General features: G+C 38.6%; 1 protein-coding gene across 3 annotated transcripts; it reads left to right on the top strand.

The window, feature by feature from the left end:
• The first annotated feature begins 9493 nt into the window (after positions 1 to 9493).
• On the top strand, positions 9494 to 13012 carry LOC139624612 (natterin-4-like). 3 transcript variants are annotated; one of them, XM_071483877.1, is made up of 4 exons: positions 9591 to 9634; positions 10013 to 10210; positions 11253 to 11382; positions 11683 to 13012. In XM_071483877.1, the coding sequence occupies exon 4, from the start codon at positions 11727 to 11729 to the stop codon at positions 12834 to 12836; it is 1110 nt and encodes a 369-aa protein (XP_071339978.1). In that variant the 5' UTR covers positions 9591 to 9634; positions 10013 to 10210; positions 11253 to 11382; positions 11683 to 11726; the 3' UTR covers positions 12837 to 13012. The 3 variants fall into 3 exon arrangements, with proteins under 3 accessions (XP_071339975.1, XP_071339978.1, XP_071339976.1); XM_071483874.1 differs by lacking the exon at positions 11253 to 11382 and having other exon boundaries at positions 9494 to 9634; positions 10013 to 10097; XM_071483875.1 differs by lacking the exons at positions 9591 to 9634; positions 10013 to 10210 and adding an exon at positions 10777 to 10877.
• The last annotated feature ends 4572 nt before the right edge of the window (positions 13013 to 17584 follow it).

Here is a 17584-nt window from a genome sequence, read left to right as displayed (position 1 = left end):
TCTGCTCTTACTTTGTTTGATTTTTTTCCAGTGGTTAAAGATGTGTAATGTAATTTTAAGATGATACATAAACCCCCAAGGCTGTGAGCTTTGTGGGCGTTTGGCTGCCAGCTCAGGCTTCAGAGCAATTCCACGATTGTTTTTTCGGCCAATTTCGAGTCTTTTGTTGATTTTTCATCCAACATCATATTAATGTCAGTTCTTGCTCCTTTCATAGCATCACTGAAGATACAGTGAGTTCTGTGCCACAATTAGTAACTTCTAGCTTATTTTCTCCTCATAAACACAACCTGACAAACATGCAAACTGTTGGAGAAGTCCGTTTTCTTTTTTCTAAGTTTTCAGACATTTCAAATTTAAGGAAACTAAATTACTTATTTGCATTACAAAGAGAATCTTCATTAATTTTCTGGATCAGTTGTTTTTCTACTTTACTTATCTTCATGACTGTATCAATAACATGATGGAAGGAAACATTAAAAAATATCATTATCTGGGATGTCATTTTGATTTACCACAAGCCAAGATAAAGTTTCAAATTAGTTTTATATAATATGCATCTTATTTTCTTCTTTTCCTCAAAAATAAGTTATCAACTGCCATTAATCCCTGTGGTTAAATGTGGGTTTCTATCCTTTACATCAGCCGTTCCCAACCTTTTCCAACTTTCCACTTGAAAATCTCAGAAGAGAATATTGCAGTCCTCCACTTCAGGCCTATAATTGACATGATTCGACAACAGACTGAAGCAATCTTTGTTGATGTGAAGAGAGAAAAGACCCTTTGCTTGATCAACCCTGTGATCTTCAAGTTTGCCTGGTCTTTTGACCAAAAACCAATATTTTTGAAGGAGAAATATCACAGCAAACATCTGATTCCCTGCACAAATCTTTGGCATTGCATTCAACTACCCGGTGAATTTGCACCGTTGCCCAGCACCAGTGGTCAGACCTCCAGGGTTGTGGAGAGAACCAGAATTTTCTAAACAGAAGAATCTGTCATATCATCATCATCACCACCTCTCTCTGCTGACAATATAAACTGGTCCACAAAAGAGGCATGGTGGAAAGACATGTTAACCTAGCTGCATAGACTCTGAATGACTTTGGTTAGCATCCTCACACTCCCAGTGGGCTACAGCATCCCAGCAGTTAGCTCACCACCTTTTCTGCTAGGTTAAATGAATCAACTTTTGCCACTTTCTGTTGTAACCAGGCCTTTATAGCCTCATATAATCCAAATCAAGTTGGGCTGATATCACATCTAAAACACTGCTCACAGTTCTCACACACGCTTCACTCAGGATGCAACCTGCTGCAGAGAGCACAGTTTGTGCACAAACAAAATGAAATAAGGGAACAGATTGTATTTTTCAAACTGTTAAATTACTAAATGTGATGAGAATCATTTCAACAACTTGACAATGATGAAGATGACAGTACAACAGGTTACTACTGAAATTCATTTGCTAACTTGAGACACCTGTGCACAAAAACCGAAACAGCAGCGTTATTTTCTTGGTCTTTCTTTTTTAAATTGTGTACTGCCATTGCATAATTTATCTTTTGTCAAATAAAGACGTCAAAACACTTTCTGTGATTTGCTTCTTCTTCTGCTTATGGTCAGAGTTAAGAAAACTTTGAATGGACATGATTTAGCCAAACCATTTGGAGAATAACCAGCAGATTTATTAGTGGTAACACAGAAGCAGGAACTGTAGCTTTCTGAGTTTCTCTAAGTCAGAACAACATATCACAGCCTGGTAGCGGGACACATCCTCCCCCTCCTGCAGTGCACAGAGGAGAACCAACAGTATTATTAATAATGAAACACAAAGATTTCTATTTGATGGTTTGGCCCTCTCTGACGCTCTGACCCCACTTTTAGAAGAAAAAAAAAGGCTTTTTCAAGGAATATTCCAGCTCGTCTCCACTGAAGCGCGTGGAGAGCATCTCTGCTTGAGGAGGCTTTTATTGGAAATGCAGCCTGAGAGCACCTGACCGCCCGCGTCTCCTTACGCCATCGCAGACGTTTCTGTCCCACTGACACTGCAGGAGATGGTTCAAACATTCAGAGGCTGGGAGGATTACTTGTTCTGCTCAAACTAGATCTCTTCAGTCATCAAGGGCATTGACTTTAGAAATGATTCCTGCTGAAAAAGGCACCAGGTTGTAAAATACGCACAAGAGTAATTCAAGGTGAAGCAGCACATGCTTGTTGCTCTCATATATTTGTTTGTTCTCTTCAGATAAAGAGCAAACAACACTTTAAAATAGTTGTCCCTTTCAGGTTTAGAGATGGTATAGCTCAGGTCATGCAGGTGCTAAAAGGAGCCAGGTGAGGCCACTCATGTCATCAAGGTCGACATAGAGGTACAGCATCTAGAATCACATCAAATCAGAAATTGCAGAGGATGAACTCCAGCCTCACTGCTGAAGAGGTCAGTAACAGGATCCAAATAGAGAGGTTTTATTGAGATGAGAGGCAGTGTGGTGCTTAAAGTCTTTCAAATGTATGTTTATCTAACTCTCATTTAGGAGAGGATCCTAACTTGGATTAAAATAAACTGCAGCAATTTACAGATAATAATATGTCAGAACAAAATTGTGATTGTGAAATTATAAAGTTGCCGGTAAGTCAATCAAAAGTGCCACCATCGAAACAACAGAGAGCCCATCAGTTAAATGTAGATCAACCCTAAAATATTAAACAATAATTTGACAAAAGAAATGTTATCATTAGCCTTCATTATTCACTTTTTCCAGAAATGTCAACCACAATGGTTTTAATTCATCTACGACACATGGGTTTTGATTTTTGATTAAATCCTTTATAGCCTATTTTCCTTTTCTTGTGTTAATAATCAGCCCTTCTCTGTGAATATTTGGTAATGTCTTTTAATGCTTTGCAACTGCATGCAATCCAGATAAATGTATTTCTGATTTATCTACATGTTGTACTGTTTCTATGTTTTATATATGATGAAAGTCTAGATGTAGTATTTCTATGTTCAGCTTAACTATGTAAACACCAGGTTAATTGTGACTCCACAGGTGTATATGTGGGACCTGTGATATGCAGCCTGTAAACCCTGATGTTAGGTCTGTGTGTGTGTGTGTGTGTGTGTGTGTGTGTGTGTGTGTGTGTGTGTGTGTGTGTGTTATATTTGTACAGAACTGAATTTGATGATTCACATAAACAAAGAGATTTGTATTTTCCGATTCTTTCCTGGTGACAACAAACCTGCCTCAGTGAAACTTGTTAAAAGTGTTTAATAATCAGTGAAAGTTGCACCTTTTACAAAGGCAAGGTCAACATACTCCAGATACATGCTGCTCCTCACCTGCTGAGAACACGCACACACACTCTCTCTCTCTCTTTCTCTCTCTCTCTCTCTAGTAATACCTAAAGTCCTTTAGCGAGGCGCTTGTCCCTCCTCTGCACTTTGAGACAGTTTGGAGTCCAACAGTGCAAAGTCTTCCATGAAAACGAAGGTTAAAATTGTTGTCACAGCCAAGGTCGGCTTATTAAGATATGCAGATGAGGTCCGAGTGGAAAAAAAAGTGTGTGATGACTTTAATGAACCATGCATTAAAAAGAAGTGAAGGTCAAAAAAGTAATTGAGCTTTATCAGCCACGCTCTGTTTCACATCCAGTTGTACGCCTTCACACTGTGCTCAGGAAATGTTTGGTTCATTTCAAATGTAAAAAAACAGATGAATAATGTTGTCCTGCACCAGGAGACACAATAACTTTTTGTGAGGTCATAAACTTTAGGTGAAAATCAGCTGAAACGGATCCACTCTCCTGCTGCTGATGGAGCAGCTGTCAGCTGATGTGAATAATCACTCAGTGACTGCTTTGTTTTTTGTTTCAGCTCAGTGTCGCTAACTTCCTGTAGGTGGCAGAATAAGAAGGAGCATGTGTGTGTGTGTGTGTGTCTGTGTGTGTGTGTATAAACACACAGGATCATTTGCACTTAATTTAAAACTATAGTAACATTTCATTCATTAAATATCCATCAACATGTTTGAAACTAATCTAAACAATATTTATCATTAGTTATCTAAAAGCAGTTTAAAAGCCCAGCACAGCCATGGTGAACCCACACAGGTGATTATAGTCTTATTATAATGAGAATACTTCTCAGTGGCTGTGGGCGTGTACACACTGTGCTTGACTGACATCTCAAGATGATCACGAAGCAAATATCAGGATTAAGTAAAGACGTAAATGAGAAATGGTTTTTTTTCTTGTGAATTACTGGATAGTTTTACATCGTCAGGCCCCTAAAAATGATTTAAATTACTCAATCATAAGAGTCTACAGCATGGTACCTTACAGGATTACTATACTATTACAAGAGTTTAACGACCTGTAACCTGGAGCTTTATAGTAGCATAGTAGCAGAAAAATGTCAGGGAGTCATAAGAATTCATCCTCAGGGGATTATGACTGTCTGTGCAAAATTTGGTGCAATCCAACTGGTAGATATTAAGAAAGTTCACAGGATAAGTTTAAAGTTTGTCCTGCTGATGCTGCTAGAAGAAAAAAATCAGACGATCACTAAAGTCATAAGAATATATCCTCGGGGGACCATGAATGTCTGTCCAAAATTTGATACAATCCAACTGCTAGATGTTGAGAATAAGTGGATAAGTGAAAAATGTTTGACCAGCTGATGCAGCTTCATAAAAAGTCAGACAATCACCAAAGTTATAAGGATTTATCCTCTAGGGACCATGAATGTCTGTATAAAATGTGATGGAAATCCATCAAATAGTTGTTGAGATATTTCAGTCTGGCCCAACAGACAAGCATTACCTGCCTGAAGTTTGCAACTCATATAAAAAACAAAAACTTTTCGTGGTTGTGAGTTAATTTTGTGTTGTTTTAAAGAGTAAAAAAAATAACCTAGGGAACACAACTTTCTGCTACCTCACCTCAGAGTGGGACCGGACCTCAGGTCACCTACACAGTGATTCATCCTGACAGGAGGTTCAGACAGAGCAGTCACAAAGTTTAGTCCTACCTTTCCTCCAATGACATAGAGTCTCAGCTCCCAACTGTCATCCTGAATGTATTCCACTCAGCTCATGAATATTCATTGACTCGTATTAGCATATTGTTCAGGATATTAGCATAGGCAGTCACATAAACATCAGGGGAGGGGAACAGATGAATCAGAGGGCACGCAAGGAAGGAGTGGGCAGATCGGGCCTGGAAGGGGGACAGCAGGTCAGCATTCATTACATCCATGAGGCGGACAGGTCACGGAAGACGCAGGAGGGGCTGACAGGGAGGTGACAGCAAAGGAGACGGTTCACACCATCAGATTCAAGCCCAGCCAGATTTCGAGGCAGACCTCTAATTGGTTGGGTGAAACTTTTAGTAGGTGGTGCTGAGGAACCACAGTTCTCCTGAACATTTTCCACAGCTTTTCTTTTGTGACAGTGGCAACCAACAGAGATAATAATCAAGTACACATTAGTTTTCTGTTGGTATCAGAGTACCAGGATTCATAATGTCAGTTTCAACTGTCAGAGCACCAAAATTCCTGAGGGTCTTTTTTTACTCTTGAATTGTATACAAAAATATACAGCAGTGTTTTATCAGCCAGTATTTCCTTTGAAACTACCATGACTATAATGACTGCCTGCCGCATCGCTGCTCTTCTTTAAATGTTAAGTAACTGGGACTGAGCAGCTCTACCTCTGTGGTAGAACAAAAACAGAAAGTTAAAGATGGACAGGTGAGTCTCTACATCACTTTGACAGAAGTTAATTAATTAAAGTACTTAATGGACACATTGGTTTCTGTGTTAAAGGTTGTTACCCTCCACTAACACACACAGACAAACACAAAGAAGCTGTCGCCATGCTGCCGTGAGACGCCAGGTAAGATGAGGCTCTGAAATGCAAATGTGCTTAAATTTAAAACCGGTGCATTTTTCATGGTGAACACAGCAGCTTCGCTTCTCTGACATGACAATGAGCTCTTATCGTCCTGTGTGCTCAGTGGGGCGTGTGACTGTGGGCACAAATACAATCCGCACCTTGCTCACTGGAGCAGATTCAGCTGTGCAGCACAGGAAACGCAGTGTATCTATTATAAAGTGTGATATATATATATATATATACTGTGTGATAGCCCTTACATGCAGTGGTGGAAAGTACAATGAAAGTAAGTACCATCAGCCATATACTGAATTTAAGTACATTTGAATTTGAGGTACGTGGATTTTAATTTTATGCTACTTTATATTTCTACTGCTACTTCTACTCCACTATACTTAGAAAAATATTGTACTTTTCACTGCACTACATAACAAACACACACTACATAAATGACTTTACAGATTATAATTTTACATCAGAAGATCTTTGAGAAGATTACACACTTCTTCACAGTATTGATGATTAAACCAGAGGTTCTCAATTTGTTTGAGTTGTGATCTCACACAAAAAGCAGTATCCAGTTTTGGTCCACCTCATATTTCAAATGTCTGAGTTTTCCCCAAAGTTACATTTCCTCTCTAAACTTCTTTGTTTCCTTTGAATAAACGTTAAAAGATGTTCAACTATTCAAGAAAAAAAATCAAACATCAGAGAAAAATCCTCCATTAATCTTCTGACGACCCCTCAGATTTACCTTGTGACCCTTTGGAGGGGCCTGACCCCTAGGTTGGGAACAGTAAATGGCGGCTTGCATTCTGATGCATCAGAATTAAAAATTTAATTTTTTGCCTACATTATTTTACTTAAATAGGATTTTGAATCTTGGAGCTTTATTTGCAAAGGAGTATTTATAGATTTTTGTATTGGTACTTCTACCTAAGTAGAATCACGTCGGCTGAGGCCACATCCACACTGAACTGGTGAAATCTGGAAATAAATACTCTTCTTTCAGTTTTGAACCTCAGTCCACACCAAGTCAGCACTTTTCACACCATAAGCCATTTGACAATTAATAAATCCTGAACCAGCTCCCAGTGCACTGCTCTGTACCTGACCTCTGACCTCTGAGGCTGACTTGCACAGAAATCTAATTTCAGTGATTAATACTGTATCATATTATATTAGAGTGTGGGAACTGTTGTGTGACTGAATGTGGTGCTCAGCAACTGAATAAACAGGCTGTGATGTGTTTGTGTGAGAGAGAAATAAGACAGAAACAGTCAACACACACACACACACACACACACACACACACACACACACACATACACACACACACACACACACACACAGACAACACACACAAATATGCACACAGTTCAGTCACCACAGGGCCTGAGGCTGTTTGTTTACATGTTAAATCAGCGTGTACATGTTGGAGGAGATATGAGCTCTGCAGATTAACATCATGCAAATCATCACACGCCAACACAGACACAACACTGGGTGAGCCCAGAGTCATTGGTAGTTTATAGCCCTGAGTTTAGCCTCTCAGGCTGTGGACCACACCAACAACCTCCACTAATCACGCATCTCTGGACCAACCATGATGAAGTGACATGCAAGGTTATATAACAATGACAATTATGATGAATTCTGGTAAAACAAAGATGATACATGATATTAGACAATAAAACATAACTCATTTGTTTTACAGTTGCTCATTTTGTGTCATTATGTAAAGACTTCATATTGTTATATATTATGCAAAACAACACATGATTAATATTAAGGCAAAAAATATTATCAGTTATTTTGAATGTAAGTATAACAATTTATGCAATATTGTTAACCTCCTGATTTTACTGGGGAAATTTCATTTTCATAAAGCGAAATTTCTTAAATCTGCTCCCTCCTTTAAGTTGTTTCTAATTGACACTGAATGTAACTTTGAGTCTCTTACATTTGTAAAGTCTTAAAATTGTAAGAAACAAGTGCTTATCAGCAGTTGGCATCTATTCTGAAATACTGTCTGAAGAAATCTGTCACTTAAATTATTTATCTGCCTTTTTTTCGTCATTCTTTGTTGGAAATGGGAAAAACCCATCAGCATCATCAACAGTGATGATAACAATGACTGAATAAAATAATAAAATGAATTAAAATAAAATAGAAAAATAAATAAATTGGAAATTTATAAAGAATTGAATTAAAAGAATGAAATTTAAATAAGAAATAATTAAAAATACATGATATATCTCCTAGTATTCTTGCAATATATAATAAGTAATTAATAATATAAGAATGGAATTTTTTAATATTAATAATACTGAAATTACAAAAATTACAGGCCAAATTCTTTTTTAAGAAATAGTACCATACCAAGCATGCTGTGTATTTCCCATATGTTATATGTCTCTGTGTTTGTGTGTGGCCTGACAGAAAATAACTCACCTCAGAGAACAATGGCTTCAGGCACGAAGCTGTCAGGGTCTCATTAAAACAGGCACGGCCTGATAGTTGAGATGCATCTAATGAGCTGTTCGCTGTCACCCTGAGCACAGGCAGCCATCTATCCGACCACCCCCGAACAGCAGCAGCTCACTCAGCTGAAATGAAGCCTGACCGGAGCTTCAAGGGCGCAGCAAAGTGCAGGCTCACCTAAAACCCACGCCGGTGTCTCTCTCTCTGACCTTCTGTCTGACATACTGTCGACTCAGTCTGCTGCTGCTGCTGTGACGGTGCTTTGCTCTGCAGTACACACACTCAGCTCACACAGCATGACCTGTGGGGCCTTTTGACCTTTTTACCACTTATTGCATTTAGTTGACCTTAGTTCAGCTGTTTTTGTATTTTTACTATGTCACTGAAAAACATTTGCAGGATTTGCAGAAAAATTAAATATATAATATTTCTCTGAAACAAAACCTTAAATTCATTTTCAGAGCCAATCTTTTTGAAATCATGATTGATTTCATTACAGTAATACATTACACTGAAAATCCTTGATTAGTTAATATTAATTTTAGTTGCTGCTGGTCACAGGAGACCGCATGATTATTTTTCCTGTGCCAGTCTGTTGCTGCCTCCTGCTGCCTCGCTCCTGTAAATGCATATTTGTTGACTTATTTTCTGATCAAAGCATTTAAATTCTCAGCCATGAAGAAACTGGTGTCAGTGGCGTAGAAGGTAAAAAACTACTGTGATTCACATTAAGTGTCATTGGAGGTTGCCCAATCTTACACCCTCTAGAATTAATTAACAGAGACTAAATTGCTACTAATTGTCTGAAGCTCACAGGCCTGTTTGACAGCGTCAAGTTCATTTATTGTTGTTTAAGAACTTATCCTCTTTGCCCTTTTGTATTGTTTAAGGATTGATGAAGGATTTACATGTTTAAAGTTAAGAAATCTGGTTTCTTTAACATCACATTTTTTAAAAAGTTAACCACTCAAAAAAGGCAGAGATTAATAATTTCTTTTTTTTATTGAGTAATTGTTTGCAGTTTTCAGTTTTGATCGATAAGATGAAAACCAGTCAGGGCCACAACCTTGCACAGCCAGTCATCAAAAATCTGGAATCTGTTCACAAACACACACACTGTTGGTTTCAGCTTTCACCTCACTACTGATTGGTCAGATTTCAGATCATATTAAAGTACGTATTTGTTTTCTCTCAGCCATAAAGCAGATACATGAGTCTAACCTGTGTGGACATAACGACTTGTAGCTTTGATGGTGAGTGATTTCTGCTATGGTTTTAACTCATAGTGAGTTTTCACATTGATTTTAAATATGGACCTGTGCAACACAAACCTCAGATTATAAATGCTACTGTTCACATGTATCACAATAGATGAATTCATGTTTTACTTTGAGTCTTACTGGTTATGAGGGTTTAGATCTGAGAAAAATGGATCATGTCTGCACTGATACCTGATTGTTAAATTAATCTGGTCCAGCTCCACAATGACATGTTCAAACAAATTATCTTTAAATCAGTTGACACAAACTGTCTTTTAGCTGTCTCAATGACTCGGCTGGTTGATTGGTTTAATGCTGCATTTTAAACTGTTTGCAGATGACAATGTTTTTTTTTCTGTGTTTCATCTCCAGATGAAGCCTTTGTTGTCATCGTTGCTGCTGGCTCTGTCCTTAACCAGTTGTCAGGACACTGTGAAGAGCTCGCAGCACAGAAATGGTAAAACGGAACCAGCATAATGAATTTTTTTGTTTAATGTGTCTTCACTGATTTAGGATGTTTTCCATAAAAGTCCTCACAAAGCGACAAAGGATGTGAAGATAAACACGATAGTAAGAAAGATCTGATGTCTGATGATGTTGAAGCTAATGGTGACTGTCTCATAATGATAACTGTTTTGTTCAGTGTCTCCACTTTCATCAGTCTGGTCCTGCATTTGTTGAACATATAAGAATGACCTGTTGGAGTAAACATCAGAAATCGTACAAGAATTTATTACCACACTGGCAAGCGTGAAGAAGATGTTTAGTCAGATATTATATATAAAATAAATAAAGGTAGAAAATCCTTTCAAAATGTTCAAAGGCAAATAAAACCCTAAAACCACTCCACTAATAAAATACTATTTTTATTATGAGACAGAAAACAGAGGTATGTTCTGTGGAATCTCTACCATCAATTTTATATAATTCTACATGACCCAGAAACACAAAAAGAAACACAAGGTAAAAGTCCTTTACTTGGTGATCAGGCAAAACAAAAAACAAAAAAAAAAAAACACAGGGAAGGGGTTAAACCAGGTAATCAGTCCATAAGGTAAACAAATCTGGTTACGGGCAGGCACCAGGACTCCAAAAACCAGAAAGCAGTCCAAAGATCAGGGACAGGCTGACACAAGTGCAGGAACAGAATTTTTGGGAAACTAAGTATAAACACTGCACAATCTGGAGGAGAGGGAATGCAACTAGACAGCGGGACTAATGATGGAAAGGAAGGCAGGTGAGTAGGTGGGCATGAAAGCTCAGGTGAAGGGAATGAGGTGATAAGAGGCTGGAGGATGTGACTGAATATGAAAGGACAAGAGAACATGAGACAGGATCAGGAGACTAAGTTGTGACATACGCAGGTTAAGATTTAACCCAGTAGACGATGTAGTAGACAGAGTAGTAGTCAGCACACTCACTACACTGGTGTAGTCTATGAGTTTGGACAGGGTAGTGTGTCTCAGCATTGTCGTGTCACTTACCGGAAATTATGATCTGAACATCTGATTTTCGCCCACCAAAAAATCTTTTTCACTTGACTTGAAAATGAACGGATTACTTCCCTCTGTGTCTCTCATGTCATGCAACATGGAAATGTTACCGCCATCAGGAGCGACGGCATCTCAGTCACTGTTTTCTCAAGTTTGAAAATACACTGGTTGTCCCTCCCCTTCTCCAACGTAGCCAAGATGGCGACCGTTGAGGATGAAAAGCATCAGTCATTCCAAATGCAAATTTTTGTCAGTTTTGTGTCCACCATCTGAGTAGTGCGCTGCGTGTTACTCGTCAGTGTGAATGTACTTATGCAGTCAAAACAGCAAGTATGGAAGTGTGCAAATTGAGACACATAATAAGTCACTGACCTGCTCAAACACCATCTTCATTACAGTGGAGCAAGAAATACTAATTAGTGATTGTGAATCACAGTAAATTATCATTTTCTGCGAAACAGTCTAGCTGTCTTTGTTTTGCCCTTTTCTAAAGAAAAGCAACCCTTTGTTTGGTTCACACATTAACATTGTTCCCTTTCTTTTATACAGTCTCCTTGCTGAACCCAAATCTAGATGACAGAGTTCCTGAAGTCATGGCTGACACATCGATGCTAAAACATCAACTTCCGTCTCCTCCAAAGTTGAGGCAGAAAAGACAGGGTCCGCCTCCCTCCTCTGCATTTAATATTATTGGCAAACTGAAGTGGAAGCCCTGGGGCGGTTCTATCCCCACAGAAGCTGTTTCCATTGACAACACATATGTTGGGCGCAAAGACTATGTCTGCAAATACAGGTGCCACGCTGGCTTCCACAATCCCGACTTAGGTTCCTACTGCCACTACTCCTATGGTGGTGAAGTGAATAAAGACCCCTCATTTGAGATCCTTGTGAATGAAGACAATTTTGAGATCCTGGAGTGGAAAGACGGTTCCTATGGTTCAGTGCCCCAACATTCAGTCTGGACCTGTTCTACTAAGGAAATCTATGTAGGGAAAAACAAGTACGGTCTTGGGAAGGTGCAGCCTGAACAGCAGAACTTCTTTCTTCTGTGGAAAGGTTCAGAATATTCATACAACAGCTACCAGGTCCTGACAGTCAGAGAAGATGTTAAAACTGAGCACATCTCCAACGTTGAGTACAACAATAAGGAGGCTAAACTCTTCCAGAACTCTTCAGAATCCATGCACTTCTCTACAATGAACAACCTTGAGTGCAATGCAGCGTTGAAAACTGCTAATTTCTCAAAAGCATATCAGATGGTGAGAAAGTGGCACATCAACTCTCCTGTCCTGACTGGGGCACAGAGGAAGATCTCTGCAGGAATACCTGCCATCACATTGAAGGTGGGCACCGCAGGAGTTCCTGCCAACCTGCCGAGAAATCTAAACATTGAGATCGGTCCTCAGGTGGCATCCGAGTACTCGGGAGCAACCACTGATACACAAGCCTTCACCCACTCTACCTCTGTGGAGTTCACCATCCCACCAAACCACCACTGCACAATCTATATGGTGGAATATAAGCACAAGGTAATCATCCCATTCACCGCACGCCTCGAGCGCACCTACAGCAATGGAGAGACCACATCGACAACCATCTCTGGGACCTATGAAAACATCTGGACTGGAGAAATCCAAGCTGTGGTGGACCGATGTGTACCTACAGCTGATGCCAGGCCTTGTCCTAAAAAGCCTGATCCTTAAAAGAAAAGTGAAAGAATAATTAATTGTGCACGTTTTTTTTGCAAATAGAGAAGAACAACAGAGCAACAAAAGAAGACAGCTCACATTTATGCACTCTCTGAATATAATGTGATTACTTTTAATTTTTCTTCAATTATTGTTTTGTAATTAACAAATAAACAGGTGAAACACTGTCATTTCAATCTGTCATTTTTCTGACCCTAAAAGTCTCTTATTTGGTAGCATGCGAACCAGCTGTTTTTATACAGTTTTCAGAAAAAAAGATTTTTGTTTTTAGCCAAAATCTAAGAATGAAGACAATTGATTTGAAAAACAACAAATTTTTCATTAAACTGTATTGAAAGGTCCATAATGTGATGGAAATCTCACAAGATGGCAAGTCCACACTGTGTAATACCACCCACTTCTGAAGGTTGTCTTCATTACAGGGTGTATTTTCATCTATTGGGTAATAAATACTTAACAATGAATGACCAATACAGTACAACTCAATTGGTTTCTTTCCAGGCAGGAAGTTTTTGCAAAACTACTGATATTCCCATCTAACATGTTCCTGCTGGTTCCATTCTCTGCCAGTCCTCAGGACACTGTCCACAGTAAACACAAACTGGCATTATGAGTGTCTCTTGCTGACGTTTAAAGGGGACCTCATTCATGTTTCTCTTGAGTTTAACTGGGACAGGGAAGCGAATGAGTTTGTAGTGGAAATGTTTGCATAAGTAATAAACAGCATCAAGATGAAAAAGATGAAAAACAGTTTTGAGAGAAAACACTGTTAAAAAGTAATTTATCTAATTGTTTGTGTTGATTCTGTGCTCCTTAGTGTTTAAATGACCAGAGGCCTCATTATAACCATTGTGTATGCAGAAAACAGGGACTGACAGAGACGCACACCTATTTCCACGCAAAAATCAATATTTCATCAGTGCTGTCTCACCATCATACACATAAACCTGCCTCCATTCTCCACAGGAACAATCTGTAGATCAATATTCATGAGGAAGTATTTTGGGCAAAGCATGAGGCTCGTTAAAGTTCACACATTTTCAAATTGGTTGTGATTTATAAAGGGAAATTGCGTGGAGACTATACACTGTTAATAAAGACGGACGTAGCCTCCATGATGTCACCCATAGGTTTTCTGAAGAGCAATTTTGAAGCTCAGAGTGGGCTGCTCTACCATCGCCATCTTGGCAGCGCCTGATGAAGAAGTGATTTTAAAGATGCAGTGATAATGTTTAAAGCACAACATTGTCAGGGTCCTTATTATACTGTAAATGTATTAATGTCCTCCAACACAACATGCTCACCGGGAAGTTCAGAATGTGAGAAAGTAAAGCAGAATACAGCGATGTCTTTTTTCCAATGCTTTGAGCAGCAAAAAACTAATTTCAGTCACCACATTGTAATGGGGAAGTGAAAGAAGTCTCAAAATCTCTGCGCACCAAAACTAAAGCGTCGGGGTAAGTGGGAAAACACGTTTACATTAAGTGATCCTTTAAAAACAAAAGGCAAAGGTCCCTCTGTATTCTTTGTTGCTCTATATGTCATTTTATGATGAACTCTAAACATTTTCTTGGTCGTTGTGTTTACCATGTCTCTGTGCAGTGTTGTTCCCGACGTCCAGAGGACTGGCTGAGGACAGAGCCAACAACAACAACACTGACAGCTTCAGTGAAACACAGAGCAAAACAACTGTCAGTCACCAACACTATATTAAACAGTATTTAACACAAATATTTCGATCACTTACAAACCTGAATTTCTCCTGTACTTTTACAAAGGTTGATTTACGCCTGCAAACAAGCTCAAAATCTTTTTGTCCCTAATTTGAGCCCATAGAATTGGGCCTCTGGTTGGATTCTTGTGTAGACTTGTGTTGCATTTCATCCTAACCCTTCTCTCTCCTTGTTCCCTGTCCATCTGTATATAATCTACTATTAATTAAGGCCCCAAAATAATCAAAAATATATCTGTAAAAAATGTAAAATATGTTAAAGCCTATGAAAATTTGAAAGGATTATTAAAAGCATCTTGTATACAAGCAAAGGTTCTGTTTATATTCAGTGTCTCTCACCAAAACACAATGTGTGTGTCCTTGATGTCTGACAAACCTGTTGAATGCATTTCCTTATTGTTCGGGTTGTGTGTGAATGATTTTATTTTGTGAATGACAGTGTTTTGAGATGTTATAAATTCCCCTTCTGACATATATCAGGCCAATGTTAGCCCAGGTAGTAGGACAGTCAACAAATCTGACAAGATTCATCTGGCAAGGCAAAATAAGCTCTATGGTCGTATCAATCCACCAAATAAGACTTATTTCAGCCAATTATAATTCATTCCACAGTGATACGTGACCATGTCTCTGTCACATGATAGTTGGAAGGAACAAGGAGAGCCTACCTGTAGTGAGAAACATTTTAGAAAAGGCAAAATACTGTAAAGAGCCCAGTGAAATAAGACCTGAGCTAAAATATCCAATACGTCCAGCAGATGGCAGTGAGATATCACTAAATGTTCACCACACATTGTAGACGGCTTGATGGTCCCCAGCTCATTATCTGCTGCCGCGGTGGCGTGGTGATCAAGTGTAAATCATTGAACTCTAATCCTATAAATTACATATTGCATATATTATATAATAGAAATTACAGTGTTTGTCTTCTGCTTGTTGAATGACAAAAGCAATTACAATACATTTTTGCTAAGAAATCAATATGTACTGTACATTGGGAGTGGGGTCTGTTTGTCGTCATGTGATGCCATAACCACAGTGACTGAGCACACTCAGTCCACTGATGAAGACAGTGAAATGCTGTTGAAGGCTTCAGAAAAAGCTGTGTTTACCTTAAGTCAAGATTATTTTTGTGGAGTGCTCCTTTATGGAGTGGCTTAATCTTAACTGAATACATTAGTGAGCTGTTGGACAGTATGAATTTCCCTAAGGGATCAATATAGTATTTTAACCTTAAGAGCCTGACCCAATAAAAAGAACTGACACATTCAACCTTTTTCTTTTAGTCATGTGAGGTGCTTTGTGATTTTTTTATACTAACAAGTACTGCTATGAGTCCCTGAATCATTAAAGCTCATTGACAGGGTATGATAGTTTGGAGGACAGGGCTAACTGATAAGCCACTCCTTATCAGTTTGTTTTCTTTCCCGTGTTAATAATCCTGAATCTTATCCTGGATTTATCTGCACTCACTTCATAATGGGTCGAGAGGTTCAGCATGAACACAACATCAGGGTTGTTGTAAATGCTGCAAATACACTTATTTTTTGTCTTTTATCATTGTTATTTTATGCCCATTCAACCTCCACATTAATAATACTACAGACATCCCCACATTTAAAGTGATTAGTAATATCAATCAACTATGGTGTAGACTTCAACTGAAACTGCTGACAGTTCAACAGAAGCATTTGCAGATTTAAATCCAATGCTCATTGGCACCTCCCATGATATTTTAATATATTAGATATTTATGTCAAATTTAACTTGATCACTCCCAAATCAGAGACGTTACAACAAGTGATTTGCATCAGCTGCCAATTGAAGAAAATGGTGTGACATCACTGTTTGGAGTGTGGTGCAATCAAACGTATCCTCGGCCAAAGAGTCCAAATAATTCCAGCTCAGGCAGGATGATGTTGAGCTACTGTTTAAAAGTAAAACCAGTGCAGTACCGATCAGTAAGACAAGGTCGAATTGTTTGGTGTGAAGGGGGAAATTTCCCCCAAAACTTGCAATTTTCCGTTCAGTATTTTTATTTCTGTCTACTAATTCAATATTAAAGACATTGTGAAAATGGTAAAAATGGTAAAAATGGTCTGAATCTCTTGGTTTGTATTGTTCCACAGGCATATATTGATACAGAAAACCCAAACCCCAACTTACTTTTATAGCTAAAGGTTTAAAATTTGAATTGTGACAGATTTCTTGACCAAAGAATTATACACATACACTGCTATGCTGACGACACCCAGCTGTGCTCTTCTTTCCCCTCCAATGACAGTCAGGTGGGGACATCATTGTTTGTGATATTTTAAATATCTTGATTGTCTTCTGTAAAAAAGTTTTTTTTATCCATAAAATGTGTTAATATAGTGGTTCCCAACCTTTACCAACTCATGGCCCACTTGAAAAATGTCAAAAATGTTGGCGGCCCTCATGGCCCATGGATATAATCTTTCAGTGCACATCAGACTGAGTTAGCAAACATGTATCTGACAATCCTGTGGCATCATAAAAGTTCCTATTATTGGCTAGTCACAGTTATAGGCCTATGAGAAGAAAATGACAGGAGTATTTAGACATTTTTAATGGTTGTAAAGGTTATTTCATTTAAAAAACATTATTAATATTTTATTTTGTTTTGATAATTACAACGTTACACCAACATTGTATTGTTTTGTAAATGATTTGTCGTCCCACTTGTAATACCTCTGCAGCCCACCAGTGGGTCCCGGCCTACAGATTGGGAACTGCCTTGTTAGTTAAATGGTACCCAGAGGTGAGGTTGCAAATTGCAACCAAATGCATAACCAGTAACTGTTTCACAAGTGCAGGAGAACCTTGGGATAGCTTCAGATAACCTAAAAATGCAAAAAGGTCCTCTCTTCAGCCAGTGTTTGGTTTGTCCATTCTGGGCTACTGTAGGACATTACGGTGCAACATGGTGGTTCCATGGAAGAGTACCTGCTCTCTACGTAGATTTGAATGGCTCGTTCTAAGCTAACAA

Source organism: Trachinotus anak, unplaced genomic scaffold (assembly GCF_046630095.1).
Source record: "Trachinotus anak isolate AG129_WGS33_773 ecotype Australia unplaced genomic scaffold, CSIRO_AGI_Tana_v1 ptg000008l, whole genome shotgun sequence".
Classification (NCBI taxonomy): Eukaryota; Metazoa; Chordata; class Actinopteri; order Carangiformes; family Carangidae; genus Trachinotus; species Trachinotus anak.
The sequence above is the reverse complement of the archived record's forward strand: the minus strand, read 5'-3'. Positions and strand labels throughout refer to the sequence as shown.